Source organism: Macrobrachium rosenbergii, chromosome 37 (genome assembly GCF_040412425.1).
Source record: "Macrobrachium rosenbergii isolate ZJJX-2024 chromosome 37, ASM4041242v1, whole genome shotgun sequence".
In the NCBI taxonomy this organism is placed as follows: Eukaryota; Metazoa; Arthropoda; class Malacostraca; order Decapoda; family Palaemonidae; genus Macrobrachium; species Macrobrachium rosenbergii.
The window spans coordinates 29,969,896-29,983,202 of record NC_089777.1 but is presented as its reverse complement, the minus strand read 5'-3'; the positions used below and the strand labels follow the sequence as shown (position 1 = coordinate 29,983,202).

General features: G+C 40.1%; 1 protein-coding gene across 16 annotated transcripts in view; it reads right to left on the bottom strand.

The window, feature by feature from the left end:
- Klp10A (kinesin-like protein 10A) overlaps positions 1-13,307 on the bottom strand; it is a 128,301-nt gene that overhangs the window by 113,534 nt on the left and 1,460 nt on the right. For 2 of the 16 annotated variants that reach the window (XM_067081896.1, XM_067081894.1), the window contains exon 1: positions 7,726-8,223. The exons of 9 other annotated variants lie outside the window; for them this stretch is intronic. In XM_067081896.1, coding sequence (XP_066937997.1) covers positions 7,726-8,140 — 415 coding nt within the window. In that variant the 5' untranslated portion in view covers positions 8,141-8,223. Of the gene's footprint in view, positions 1-7,725; positions 13,051-13,307 lie in introns of those variants that run through there. 5 more of the 16 variants (XM_067081898.1, XM_067081901.1, XM_067081897.1 and 2 more) reach the window with 5 other exon arrangements.

The window sequence follows — 13,307 nt, the reverse complement described above, 5'->3', positions numbered from 1 at the left end:
TTGAAAGAATTCGTTTTCTTGACTAAAAATAGGAGACATAGTCGAATAGCCAAAGGAGGAAAAGCATCACTGGCTATGGAAACTCCAGACGCTCAAGTTTTTCTGCCTCGAACTGCAAGTAACCAGAAAGCCCACGTGTTCAGGAAAGAACCACGTGAGCACATCATCAAGACCAATCTCTCTCTCTCTCTCTCTCTCGCGACATCCAAGGTGACCGAGGAAGCAGAAAACGAGGAAGAAATGGGAGGAAAGGCTAGGAAGACTGGTATGCAGTAAACTTGCAGAACAGGAAGGAATGATACATCACTGGTTATGGTACGATAAAACACCGATGAGGTGCAATAAAACACTGCTCTGAGAGGTTATCAGACTACTTGTCAGGTAGGCTCGACCAACCAAATTTAAGATAAATACAGGACGTTGTACACGTGTCAATACTTGAGGGAAAAAAGCATAGGTGGCCTTATGGTACAATTACGTGCATAAAGGCTGCAGAACCTGATTCTATTAAGGACCATTAACTGAGATTAATGACTGAGAATTCCTATAGCAATGCGGTTCAATTTTCACATTAATTCACCAACTTCTGCTGCATAAATACATTCAATAGCAAGGGATTCGACACTTAAAAGTTCACGCCAAAGTAAGCTTTACCAATCAGTCAAGCAATTCTTTTAATTAAGCTCCAGTAAATTATTTTCACGCCAGGCAATTCTTATAATTAAGCTCCAGTAAATTATTTTCACGCCCAAAGAAAAAATTAATCGCCTTCTTTTCAATACCAGACTGAATATAAGTTACTCCTGGCATACACGTCGGTATCAAAGACATTTTTAGATACAGTCCTCATATTTTGATAAATGTAATGCCCTCCCACGTTGGTGATGTACGGTCGCAAGCAACCTGAACTGACAAGTCGGAAGTGATGGCACGGCACCCAAAAATCCAACCGAGTTCAAATGACAGTCACGGCCACATGTCATCATCCCACAGCTGTTCTAATTCAAATCTCTCGGGCTCCTGTCGTCGCTAACAGCAACAACTCCCTCCCCCTATCCCAACCCTCTCCAGTATTTCAGAAACAACAGAGGCGTTGGCAACTCGACACCACGGCGGTAACAAAGTCTAGTGTGTGGATTAGTGGACGAGTCTGTTCAACGGTTATCGCATGAAATGTTCGGTTCAAAGCGATCATAAACAGGCTTTATCAAAGAATGGCGACTACAGCAGATATAATTCGTATTACAGCAGTGAGATATACAAACAGACAGGGAGAGGGTGTGTCTTCCCGCCCGCGGGAACACCCCATGCCATTCGATGACTCACACTGCCTGCATCCCATTCCGCCAACCTCGACCACGGTTTGAACCAGCTTTTATTATCTATGCACCATGTAACGGGCCATTTAAAAATAAACGAAAGCACAAAAAAATGTGCCCGTTACGTTTCACTTACCGTTCGGTCCTTCGCAATTTAATGCTCATATCTTCTCACTAGAACGAGGAAAATGTTCGTTGCTGTTAGGCGCTTTCAAAAGTATTTGCAGTCAAAGAAATCTAGATTCGTTAGTGTTACATCAGTAGAATCTCTGAACACATGTGGAGATGGGGAAGGGGGTTTATTTACCGCCAGATATGACATGCATCCTAAAAGGCCTTGAATGTGTTTTTACCAACCAAAATAGTGGTAATACTCAGGAAACAGGAAGTCATCTTTCTGCGGAGCCTGGGTGAACATCATGATTAAATACCGAATCAAAACTTGAGCCGTATAGATCTTTTTAAATTCGTGAACGCCGATAAGGATTCACCTCCCCTGATTTCATTATGAACATTTTGAAATGCTTACCATTAAACGGCGAAAATGTTTATACACCGATCAACATTACAAAGCATATTCAAGAGCATATCAACGCAACCACTCTGTTTTATGGCACAAATCACAACTACTAATCGTAAGTGGATGAGTCAAACCTACAGTATATGATATGGGACCACGGCCTTCATCAATAGACCGATACAACAAACATTGTGCTTACTGAATTTGTCTACAACTGGCTTTTGGCGATACTTTACATCAATCAAGTTTCCAAAGAGAGCGTTCTTCTTTCATCTAAAGATTGATTTTATATGTTGAGTACTTGAATTACATATTCAATATGGTTCACATGTCTGATACCTAAACTGGATTTACCGTACCCGAACCCAGTGTGGATGCGGCCTTGAAACCCCTTTCTTTCTGATAGATGTGAAAAATAATATTACTCACCCTTACATTCCTACACTGTCCCAAGCATCACCAAGTTGCCAAAAGTTCCATCGCCAATATTCTGCAATATGACATCGTGGCCACAAATCTTTTAGGGTTGAAAATGACAAAATGCTTAAGAGATGAATGCCTCGTGGAATAAGAATATGCGATAGAAAAAGATGCAAAGGAAAATCTTGAAGACATACATAAGCAGTATACTTTAGATTTCGTGATTTCAACCGCTCCTGCAAGAGACCGGAAAAATGTCAAGTTTCAACACACATTGCACATGAAGTCCAACTGGATTACAACCATTTCTACTTTTTCGGGTCATGGGATTAGCATGGAGGTAGCACTGCTTTCAATTCTGTCTTTCGAGAAAAACGGAGCAGTAAATTTTCTCCGTTTCTTCCATTGTATTAGATTGCCTATCATATAAGCTATCGGGAGATGCGTGTATTAATAATGCAAGGTTGTTTTTTATAGTTAAAACCGACTAACGTGATTTGCAAATAAACATCCTGAATTGCCATTCTTTTTAACATTAGAAGATGATGCAATGTGAAACGCTGCTTTGAAAATATAACAATATTACGCCAGCTTATAAACATCAGGTTATAAAATTATACCATTTTTTTATACTGAACTTCACCAAACGATTACACAGCCAATCATAATGAAGCCTCTTATTGTCTGCCTACAGAGCTCCTTTCACTTACAGCCTGACACTGTACTTGGCGCGGCCTGAAGGGTGATGGCATTTCTCCAAAGGTTCCACTCACCCCATGATACCATTCATCCACACACACACACACACACCTGTGTATACTTACAAACGCTACATATACCGTGCATAAAGAGGGTAGGGAACCCGACCTAATTTAAAAGCATCGCATTACTCCAATAAAAAAAAAATTATGTATATGTACTAGTTCTGACTTCCTCTGAGCAAGCGTCAATCACCACTGCAGTGTCCTCTATAAATAAATGAGGAAAAACATCTCAACAAACAAACAAACAAACAAAAAAGGTCAGTGATCGCTCAGAGCGTCGAAGGACGAGAAATCCGTTTCTCCAAAACTAACTCTTGGGTATAATCAGCTGACTCACACCACAAATCCCGTGGGAAGGGAGAAGGGAGGGGAAGGAGAACAAACGAAGCCAGATACCTATGAGATCAGTTCAAAGACACAAAATTACCCCTGCGACCGCGATCTATCTGTCAAAGTGATGTGAATCACGTCAAAATGCCACATCACAACACTATCAAAAGACGATCGCTTAGTTTGACAAGATTAGCTAAACCGAAGTGTGGCAAGAGTTAAACAGGGAAGGATTTTCGTGTTCGACTCAAAAGCAGAAGTCCTTAGTAAAACAATGTTATAAAAATTCTGAAAAGAATTAGCAACGGAACTGCGTAAATGTGTTGAAGAGATTTTTACAAGATTTAGCAAAAAATAACTTAATTGTGTTTAAGGGATTTTGACAAGAATTAGTAACAGAACTGCCTAATTGTGTTGAAGGGATTTTGACTAGAATTAGCTACAGAATTGCCTAATTGTGTTAAAGGGATTTTGACAAGAATTAGCTGCAGAATTGCCTAATTGTGTTAAAGGGATTTTGAAAAGAATTAGCAACAGAATTGCCTAAGTGTGTTGAGGGGACTTTGACAAGAATAAAAATAACTGATGAACTTTAAAGCTCCTATTGCAACTGCCAAAATACCTAGTGCCCCAAAACGTCAAGGGTAATTTTAAGACATGAGTATTATTATATCTACAAGGCATCTATGCAGGGGGTATGTTCAACCCTCGTAAAAGTGTGCCAGTGATCCGAGCTGCATTACCATTTAGTGCCACGCATGGTCCTCTCGGGACGAAGTTATCTTCATAACTCGACCCACTGACACTACTATTTTCATCCCGCTTACCTAAGCTGGGTCTGCAACAGAACGCCAGACATTCCACTCTCGGGTCAAAATGAGAGAATCATAACTCGACGTTTTAGCTTTGGTGGAATATATATTCATTAAAAAATGCAGAAACGACTAGCCATTACCTAACACGTTCAGGATACATTTTACTCAAATTTCTCGTACAGAAAAAGGTTGCACGATACTGCGATTATTTATAAACACACTCGGCTAGATTGCCTAGTCTAAGATAACGCGAAGGGCCATGCTTCAAATTGCACTGAATGAAACAGTGCTTCTTTCATCAAATAATGAGATACCGGTACGAAAGATTAAAATACGAGGTAACATTATACGAGGGACGGTGAGATTGGATACCTCGCGCTGCGTAGTGTACGATACTTAATGGCATCTTACGTAGACCGCAAAGTGTGCCAGAGAGTGTAATTACACGGCCAGTCATCGGCAGTTACTCATACTGTTAGGAAGTTAGTTTCACTTGCATGTATTCTTTACGAAGGTAAAACATTAGGTCAGGTGTTCTGATACAGTCTAACACGCTTTACTTAAGTGGAAAAAAATTCAAGACGAACTGTAATTACTTTAATATTTAAAGAGAATACTAACAGGCACAACCATAAAACCGTTAAACTCTACGTAATCTAGGTGATGTATCACACATGATTACATTTTCTCCGAGGGTGAACATGTTACGGAATACAGTTATTTGTGGGGCAACGAAATTCAGGCTACACATGTATTCATTATTTCAAAAATATTGGGGTGAAGGATCCTTTGACAGAGATATATATATATATATATATATATATATATATATATATATATATATATATATATATATATATATATTATATATATAGAGAGAGAGAGAGAGAGATTATTTACATGACCAAAAAAACATTAGTTTACTGCCCTCACAACCACCATTTGACAATGAAGTTTCACGGAGGTTTCAATGAGTAGTATAATGTTAAGCTCAAGGACCGCACTGAAATCAAATCAGTTCTCTAAGTTATAAATATTGCTATTCTTCACATGGCTTCGGTTTCCAAAACGAATGATAAACTTTCAGAGGAAGGCCCAAAGAACACCTACCCAATGTCAACACAAAGGAGAACGAACAAAAGAAAAGAAAAATGTGTATCCACGGCAAGTCTTGATCGGAGAAAAGTCAGTCTTAAAATATACACTGGAGTTCCGGATATCTTAGGAGTTTACCCGAAAACCCTTGAACAAATAAACCACCTGAACAGGCTGGCATAAGATTCCATTGAAAACGAATCAGGAAAAATACCTGACGTAACAACTGTCATAATACCTAACCGAATATTCCATTCGACGACTACATTTATTTCATTGTTCTTTTATGCAGTAACTTAATATCTTAAATACTAAGACAAAACATATTCAAAACAAAAACAGTTAAAAGCAAGAAATACCACCCACAATTTAAAATTATAATTTTCTCTTAAACATTTCTGTAATGTAGTTGTGTTCTGTGCCAATCTCGTCTCCAGATAATCGTTATTCAACAGCATCTTATCATTTACCCTGACAATTTTCACTAATTAGTAAAACTACTGTCTCATCTTTGAAGACTTACTAAGTATCATTTAACTAATTAGGCTATATAAATACATTAGTCTACGTATCACCTTGACCACAGTGCGTTACTCAATTGGTTACTCAAGTACCCATGGTACCGATCCCCTCAATATACAAAAAGCCCAATAGATATGTATCCTGTAGGTATACAGATAGTACTAATATTATCGACTGTAACGCATTCACACATTCTCTTATTGCAAAAACCTATGTATAAGTTACAACTAACACCTAAGTAATCCTGTCATCAATACACACACGCACACGCGCGCGCACACACACCAAAGCTCTGCTTCCTTATCCTTTCCTAGGATCTTTGCCCATCTCATTTGCAAGGTGAGTGATTATGAGTCATGAACAGCTGAGAGGTGTTGCCTCGATCAAATTTAATAAGTAAAATGGCGATACAAGCGTGAAATCCTTCAAACATACCGTTTGCCTAACATTCTACAACTTCTTAAAGGTCATATAGGTATGCCTGGCAAAGCCAGCGTTCACTTGAATCCCCTGTTTAATCGACATAATTACTTGCTTGTACGTGTAGCCCAATATTCCAAATTTCCTTTTAATTCTTCCATGCGCACAAAGCTCTTACAAATTGTTTACAACGTCTGACATATTCACAGGTATCTCTTTAATGTTAACGTGTCCTTTACACTTCATTAAATCTCCCTGACACATTTTCTCACTAAGGTTTATTCAAGTTCCTTACGACCAGAGAAAGTTGTGTACACCAAACGAACGGACGACAGACAGATATGGGTGGAGTTATTTGCTTTGATGGAATCCAGATTCCACTACTACACTGACTTTGACGACTGATGAATTAAATGCTAAAGTAAAATGATCAGTGACAAATCACCTCCCCCCCTTTTTTAAATAGAGGTTATTCAGATCAGGTAACGAAGGCAATACTGAATGATGATTCTGGGAGTAATTTATGACAAGTCTCCCTCTCCATTTCCTCCTGCTACTGTTTCACCCAGGGTCCTGTGTTGACCCTACCGGCATGACATCCGCTTTCGCTAAAACCACGCCTTCCCTTTCTGCTTCAAACTCCCTGAATTACCTTCAGTGCTCTCTATTTGGCATCGCCTACAATTATTCAACGACTTTTTCAGAGAATGAAAGCTTGGGCGAAACACAAACCTAACCTAAAGCGACATTAAAATCGAATGGTTTTTACGCCAGGCATTGCAAAATCTCAAAGGCTAAGGGGTAAGAGACACATATGAATACTGTATAGAGACGTTCAGCGAGTGTTGGCATCTAAAACGATCGTCGTCACAGAAACCTGTTAAGGGGCAAAAGTGGTCGAGGGCTCATTCCTAACCTCCACCTTGCCAGGGGCAGCATCAGGAGACCATGACCTCGTTCAGGAGGGCGGTGAGTCAGACTTGAGGACCATTAACCCCCATAAAAGGTTGTTTTGTTCCCTAGAGTGAACACCAGCTGACACTCTCACACAAAAACGACCCTATGGAGATAATAAACCAAACAATAACAATATAACATAGTGTCAACCTCGGTGATCGATCGATACGACATCCATTCTCCTTGGAAAAGGTTCTTACCACAACAGCCCTTTTAATCACAGCCACATACGAAAAAGGGATCTATAATAATAGACGGAAGTGCATCCCCATCAACCATCTGATTAACAAGTCCTCACCTAAATCCAAAACAAAAACACGGAAACTATTAAATTCACAAACGCAGCAGTCGCAAGGTAACATGAACGATCTCATTCCTGCCAATAATTAATGCCACCGACAACTTTCACACAAACGATTACTGTACAAATATGAGCATGTACATAGGCCTGTTCCGCGCGCTGGAGAGAGAGAGAGAGAGAGAGAGAGAGAGAGAGAGAGAGAGAGAGAGAGAGAGAGAGAGAGAGAGAGAGAGAGTATAAAAAGGCAGTCAACAGCATTTACCTGGCTTGTTTTTATGAGAGCTGGGGGCACCCATTGGTATATACCACTGTAGCTGTTCCTTCTCTGGAGCCTCGATCGTGGGCGGATCTGCCGCATTCGACGCAGACTTGTTCTCAGTTGTGGGCGTCGCCTTGGGCGTCGAGAGACCAATATTCTCATGCTCGTTCCCGTGCTCATGATTCTCTTCGAAGGTGGGCGTGGCCTTCAAGTGTGGGCGGCTGGACTGATCCTTGGACTTCACGTGTGGACTGGATTTCGGAGTGCAGAAAGGGGTGAGATCATCCTGTAAGTGCGACAGAACCGGGGGCTGCAGCCCTTGCTTCGACAGAACTGCATTCTGCTGGTTGCTACACGCCTCAACCAGATTCCCATTTCGATTGCCTTTCTTCTTATCCTTGCTCCCACCGTGGCCCATAGTCTCGCGGAGGAGGAAAACTTCACACTGGAATCCCGTGTTCGAATCGGAAGCAGAACTGACTCAAGACAGCTTGAAGGTTACCATCTCACACAGACATCCTTCTGACGTTCCGAGAAGTTTTAAACGAGGCGTAAAGGGACAGGGAGAAGTAGGGAGAGACAGAAAACAGAGAATATGCGAACGACTCCAACGGCACTGTCGTATAATCCGTGACTGCGGCAGTAGTACTGGTAAAGCTGTAGCTGACTTGACTAGCCAGGCGGTGGAGGACGAGAGGGAGAGAGAGAAACCAGAAGCAATTCACTGGCATATGCGATCCAGACTTCGTCGTCGCTTACTCGAAAAAATGTTATGCAAAAACAAAACCACCTTTATACCGTAAACTTCTGGATGCGACTCAACAGAAATTATACGTATGTTAGAAATAAACTTGTAAAGAGCGTATGACGGCTTAGAGAATGGAAAAATAGTTATTCTTCGTCATTAAAAGAAGACTCCTTGGGAATTGATGGGGATGGAAGGGGGGCGTAATGACATGTGGTCAAGCAGAACCATTACATGCCGTTAGACGGTCGTTAGTGGGCTCGCGGTGCCTATGGCAACTTCTGTCTGTACTCAGAGGTGACACACCAAAACTAGCAAGGGAGGAAGGAGTTCCATTCGGCGTGTCTCCAGGTGGCTTTGGAACCTGCTGGAGGAGGAGCCTTGAGGAGTGAGAGGGAAGGAAAAGGAGAAGGGGAATGGGAAGTGGCGACGATAGTGACGGAGGCGGCTGGAACCGTTGGAGGGGGGGGGGGTTATGAGAGCGGACCTAAGGCCGGCCGGTGGTGAGTCACGCAGAATATCCCTTCCACAACACAGCCTCATTACTCGGCTCTAGCTGACTTTCAAGAACATGACATTCATGCAAAGATCTAATAGAAATACATAAAAGGTACTTCGTAATGCAAAGTAATCGTCCATCTTAAAGAAAGAGAGAAAACAAAGCCGAAAACTCATTGCCACCAAACAAGTAACTTTTCCCTGTCACTCCATCCCACAAGACACCAACGCGACTTGACCCTGCTGCTGCAACTTATACTCTTTGACAACGATCCATGAGTTTGGCGAATGGGGTAGGTGTTGGGAGAGGGGGAGGGGGCGTTGGCAAGGATGGTGTCTTGTGACTCACCACCAGAAATCTTACCAACAAACCACAACACTTAATCTAACAGAAACAACAAATGCCTTTCCAGCGACCTTAAAATAAGCACTCTTGGAATACAAAAAAAAAAAAATGGGAAAATACAAAGCTTAAGCAGGCCAGCAATTCTTATCTTTAAAATATGGACTGCAGGAAAACCAAAAATATTAACCTAACATGCATCTGGCTCCTTGCAAAGACAGCTACCAAAAATCTTTACTGTAATAAAAAACATTCAGCCAAACGAAAATTTCCAGCTCTGCTGATACGCGATCGATCAAATGCAGGCTGCAGAAAAATGCACCATGCCAAAGGAAGTTTATATAAGGGACAAAAAACAGCGCAGTAAAGATATTTGCTGCCATCAACCCAACATAATATCCACACGTTAAGGGACGGACAACTTTCATTTTCACACAGCAGACGCAGAAGACGGACGGCATGGAAAACTAAACTAGGTAGTTTTGTCTATGCGCGCCCTTGAGAAACAGCCAGACTTACCCACCGCTCAAACGCCCCTTCTCTCCCTTCACTATCCCTCCCTACCGGGCCCCATCCCCTCTCCCTCGCCTCCTCTTGCCACGGAAAAAGGACCTAAACACCGATTCATCCGCCCGCGCGAACCTTGTATGTCCATCCAATGCCACGTGTGGGACGGAGCCTTCACCACTGGCGATGCCCAAATAAAATGACATCACACTTATAAATAAATGGGAGACCTGGATTCCAGGACACAGAGCATGCAGCTCGCTTCGCGAACATCACGTGCCGGGTAAAACACTGAAAATCATCGTTATGCGTATGTTACTGCAAAATAAATCTTATGTATTGGAGTTGCACAGTTTTCTTTGACCAAAACACACGCCAAAAATAACAAGACGAACAGGTGTTCACACTTCACATGTTACAAATAATAGTAAATTTAGACCAATAAAATCGAAAACCTCTCGGCATCTTATCCCGAGAAGTCAAGTCGGCTTACACCAACAGGTGCTCTACTACCTTCAGCATCTGCAAAGTTCCAAAAATGGCCATGTGACTGCCCTGTTTGCAATGACTAAATCCTTGTCTCGGCCCATAAGCACAATTTCAACCTACATTAACTTGGAGCGTTCAACTTCCTAGCCACGCGAGGCCACACGGATTAGGCCGATTTCTTCCACCGGATTGGAAGGTTTAAAAAATTTGAGTAAAAAAATTCTTGTCTTGTACGTCATAGTCAAGCTAAACTTCTTCCATTGATTACTTAAGTAATTATTTTTAAATATTCTAGTGAAAACACAATTTTCTTATAAACTTCAATAAAATTATCAGAACATCAGTGTCACTATTCGAGATTAACAATCATAAACTACATTTATTAATATGATAATATCAATGTCTTGGTTTTTAAGCTATACATAGCGCGCAGAAATCTGTGGCTGCTATTAACAGAAGATACTCAACAAAGAAGCCGCCTGCTTATACTATACTATTTTATCACTCAAGGGCAGAAATTTCGAAATACACTGTTCTCTTTTTAATACCATAAATTTCGGGACACTTTCCTCATCGAGTTTAGCCTACAACAACCAAGCAGGGCCTATTATGAAAAACTATCCTAATTATGAAATTTAACACACCCCTAAAAACTGTATTTCAATACTGCTACATACTACATCCGCGCTACTGCATCAGTTCTTCCCTTTTTAGTTTTCGCATTTTATCTGAGATAACCTGATGTTTGCGGTCTTTTGTCATAAATTTCCTTATCCCAATACTGCTGCCTGTTCTTTCGTAGCTCTCGATTATTGTTGCAGCACATCAATAATCAATAAAGCTGGACAGCTGGGTGGGAAAGGGCCCAAAGGTATGCAACATTAATGTAATTTTGTCTTGTTAAAGGAATTTCATTAGTAATTACAAATGGCGTTTCTACGCAAGAAAAACGTTATGCAATACTCCTTCGTCAAGAGAACCTTGTCTTACAAACACCAGAACTGTAAGTCTAATGGTTATTAATTCCCCTTGCCACATCATTTAATGATTAACTCTATCAGCAGTGTTCACAGGTGCTTAAAGTAATTTCTTAAGGCTAACTGTAAAATTCCCAACTTACTTGAATCAAGGTATTACAGCAACTATATTAAGAGATTTAAAAGTTAAGGCCATTCAATAAAGTATTATAATTATCCATTGTGACAAAATCTGGTTTGAAATTTATCATTAGCTAACTACCACATACTATGCCAATAATGAAAATTCCACAAGAAACTATGTACATAGGTATAGCGTTCTTTCCTCCAAAAAAATACTTAATGGCACCAGATGATATATTTCTTAGCCATATCCTTTCTATTGCCAAAAACATCAAATCTCTGAAGAAATAGGTGAAACAAATGACTACAATGGCCTACATTATATTTCTTCATACAGGTTCCCGAAGTAGTGATAAATCCCCCACTGCAAGGACATCTAAATATAAAGCACAAACATAAACCACTCAGAAGCTTAATACACACTTGGAAATGAGCAAAATTCCCACTAACAAGGAAACCCATGACGATGTCCTTTCGTGCTATATTTTGTTACAAACTGTTCAAGCTTATGCGTAGAGAAAAAAAAAAATTACAGCAAGGATAAGCTGCTAATTAAGAACTATCTACACCTAAATTCTTCAAAATTACTGTGCAGGCTATGTGACTGGGTGGAATAAAAGTTTGGTAGGCTATTCGGAGTCAAAGATTGGCAATGTTACTATGAAAGCCACTCTGTCATAACAAATCTAGAAATGACACTACCTGTATTGTGGTTTGGACAAATGAGATAGTGTAAACTGAACAACTAACTTACCATCCTAAGCCAAATAGCCTAGCCTATAAATTAACAATTTTACAAAATGAAACACTGCACATACAAATAAAACTTGCCCCAAAGGTTTTTTAACCACCAAATGGGCAAGAAAACTAATGTTAAGGAAATGCCTGCGCACATTTTTTCCTAATAGCTCATGACAAGGAATACCACATTGTTAAAACCTTATGAATTTGATCAAACTCAAAGCACTGGACTGTTAAAACCTAATTCTAATAATTTTACTTCAGTTTTGCCTTTCCAAACTCATAAAAATCCAAAAATCAAATTTGTCTGAAACATTAACTCAACATTATTATTATATTATTCAGAAAATGAAATATTCATATGGAACAAGCCCACAGGGGCCACTGACTTGAATTCAAACTTCAAATGAATATGGTGTTCATTAGGAAATAAGAGGAGGTAATGGGAAACACAAAAAAGAGATTCACTTAATAAAATAAAAAAGAGAAAATAAATATAAAAAAATTTGTTAAAATGCAAGGAGAACAGTTCATCCAGTGGACGTAAAGTAGCCTATATCAAACTGGAACACCATACTGCATAGGCTAATTCAACTGAATGTCACAAGCAGAAAAGAGGAAGGGCAGGGCAAGGGCAAAAAAGACTATGGTCCAGACGACCCGTTTGCAAAATCTGGCCTAGGCTAACTACTGTATTAGCGAATACAAGATAATCCAAAATCCTAATGCAAAACCACTTTTGTGAAACTTCTGGTCTAACGCTTCAAATTGCACAAAAATCTGTAGCCTGTAAATACATTGCACAAAAAATTGCTGGTAGCCTATTACCACTAGGTTGTGACTTATGAGTCCTGTCTAGTCTACTCTCTGATTCTTCCATATTCAGTGTTGTTCCAGTTTGGTCTTCAACAGCTGTACCACATCTTAATCTGTTGGTTGGTCTTAAAGAGCTGAATTATATCTTAAGCTGTTGGAAGCATATGTTCTTTTATTTTCCACACCCTGATCTTGATCTTTATATAAATCTCGGGTATTATCGCTCAATTAACTCACTGTCTATCCTTTAGAGCACTGTAACATCCACCACAAGAAGTACGCTACTATAAATGCAATTATTTCTAACCCTCTCCCTTTTTTTCTGGGAATTTCAATAACATTTTCT